The 2,423-nt window shown below is 38.3% G+C and overlaps 1 protein-coding gene across 1 annotated transcript; it reads left to right on the top strand.

The window, feature by feature from the left end:
* Positions 1-1,315: 1,315 nt before the first annotated feature.
* Positions 1,316-1,630, top strand: LOC103747205 (uncharacterized protein C8orf59 homolog). The gene is given in 1 exon segment (XM_008849559.2): positions 1,316-1,630. A coding segment is annotated over 1 exon segment (306 nt). The 5' UTR covers positions 1,316-1,324.
* The last annotated feature ends 793 nt before the right edge of the window (positions 1,631-2,423 follow it).

Raw genomic sequence — 2,423 nt, 5'->3', positions numbered from 1 at the left:
TTTTAAAAGGGAGGCTTCTGCTTCCTGCAGAAGGCGGGAAGATGTATTTTTTTTTAAAGTTGGTGGGGGGGAGTGGGAGAGCGGGACTGTTAAAACCTGTCCTCTTTAGAGATTAAAGGGGAAGCCTGCTGTGTTGGCCAAACAGTGGAGAAAAGTCTGCTTCTCTTGATTTCAAAGACCAAGGTGCTTTATCAGCTAGGTTCCCTTTTCTCAGGAGCATGAGAAGTCCTTGGGATCCTGTTGGCAAGGGGGCAGGGCTATCTGAACCTTAACACCAATGAAACCCAAATTATTATAGGAGAATATTTTGAAAACTTGTATTTTGATAAATTAAAAAAAGAAATGGATATATTTCCAGACAAGTAAGACCTACTAAAACTGAACCAAGAAAATGTTGGTAACCTAAACAGATCTACCACAAGCAAAATTAAAGTCTTGGTGCTGGAGAGATGATGGTTCAGTGGTTAAGAGCACTGGCTGCTCTTGCAGAGGACGCAGATTAGGTTCCCAGCACCCACACAGCGGCTAACAACTGTCCATAATTCCAGTTCCAAAGAATCCAACACCCTCTTCTGACCTCCACGGACTTTGTACAACCCAGGTGCACTTATATACATGCGGGCAATACACTCCTACACATAAAACAATAAAAAAAATTTTTTTTGGTCTTTTTGAGACAGGGTCTCCTTGTAGCCCCAGCTATCCTGGATTAAAGTCTTAATAAATGGCCAGGCATGATATCACATGCCTTTAATCCCAGTGTTCAGGAGGCAGAGGCAGATGGAGCTCTATGAGCTCAAGACCAGCCTGGTCTACATAATAATAGCCAGGTTAGTCGTGACTACATAGTGAGATATTGTGTCAAAAAAAAAAAAAGAAAAAAATTAAAGTCTGAATAGAGTCTCAAAAGACTAAGGGGGTTAAGTTCAATGGTTAAGTCCTTCCCTAGCATGTGCAAACAAGACTGGGTTCAACCTCCAAGACTGACCAAAAAAAAAAAAAAAAAAATGCTCCCAACAATAAAACCAAGATCTGGAGCAATTCCACCAGCATTTTACCAGACCATTAAAAAAAAGAATCACACCAACACACCAATGTTCCTCAAACAATTCTACAAAAGAGAAAAAGAATGCTACCAAACTCATTCTATGAAGCAGTATTAACCTGATCTGAAAACCAGGAGGAACTCTCAACAAAAAAACCTAGAAACCAATTTCCTTCAGGAACACAAACAAAATAAACCCTTAATAAAACATTTACAGTGCCCTGTGTTTGCAGATGGCATCACTTGGATCCTGAGCATCTGTGAGTGGTTCCCAAGACAATGGCCAAGAACAAATCAAAAGGGCAGAAGTCCAGGAATGTATTTCATTTAGCCAGTCAAAAAAACTTCAAGGCCAAAAACAAAGCAAAACCAGTTACTACTAATCTTCAAAAAATAAACATTATGAATGATGAAAAAGTCAACAGAGTGAACAGAGCTTTTGTAAATATATAGAAGGAACTTGCAAACTTTTCAAAAAGCCTTTCTCTTAAACCTGTGCAGAAAGAGCTGGTTCCTCAGCAGCAGCACCATGAAAGTGAACCAGCTAATGTTGATGAAGCTACAAGGTTAATGGCGCAGTTGTAATAGTGATGTATCAAATTCCCCCACAAGATCAATAAATTACTTTATACAAAAAATAAAAAATAAAAATAAAATACAAACGAAATTAAGCAACACATTAAAGAGATCATATAGTATGATCAAGTTGACTTCAAGGATGCAGGGATGTTTCAGCATATGCAAATAACAAATACAGCAAGAACAAAAATCATGTGATGCAGAAAAACTCTTAGACAAAATTCAGCCTCACTGCATGATAAAAATACTGAAGAAATTAGGAATACAAGGAAGGAACATACCTCAAGAAAAAGGTTAAAATTTCAAAATAATTTCCTCTAAAATTAGGAATACGACAAGGTTGTCTATTCTCTCCACTCTTATTCAGTATACTGTTTAAAGTCTTGCCTAGAACAAGACAAGAGAAAGAATTAAAAGGAATAAAAACGGGAAAGTCAAATTATATTTATAGATGATATGATCCTATACTTAAAATAACCTAAAAACTACACCATAAAGCTCTTCAGAAACTTGATAAATTCAGCAAGAGTAGTAGGATACAAATCATCATATAACAATCAGTACTGGAACTACAGAGATGGCTCAGTGAGTCAGGGCACTTGCTGCTCAAGTATGAGGACCTGAATTTGGATCCCAGCACCTACATAAAAAGCATTACCCCCAGCACTTGGAGATGAGATGGGGTGGGTAGAGGCTTGTTGACCACCATCACAGCTCCAGACTCAGTAAGAGACCCTGTCTTAAAAGAATAAGGCAGAGAGTGACAGATCAAAACAGCTGACATCCTCCTCTGGCCTCG

The sequence above is a fragment of the Nannospalax galili genome, unplaced genomic scaffold (assembly GCF_000622305.1).
Source record: "Nannospalax galili isolate Female #2095 unplaced genomic scaffold, S.galili_v1.0 scaffold851, whole genome shotgun sequence".
NCBI classification, from domain to species: Eukaryota; Metazoa; Chordata; class Mammalia; order Rodentia; family Spalacidae; genus Nannospalax; species Nannospalax galili.
Note: the sequence above shows the minus strand (reverse complement) of the source record. Positions and strands in the feature narration are given on the sequence as shown.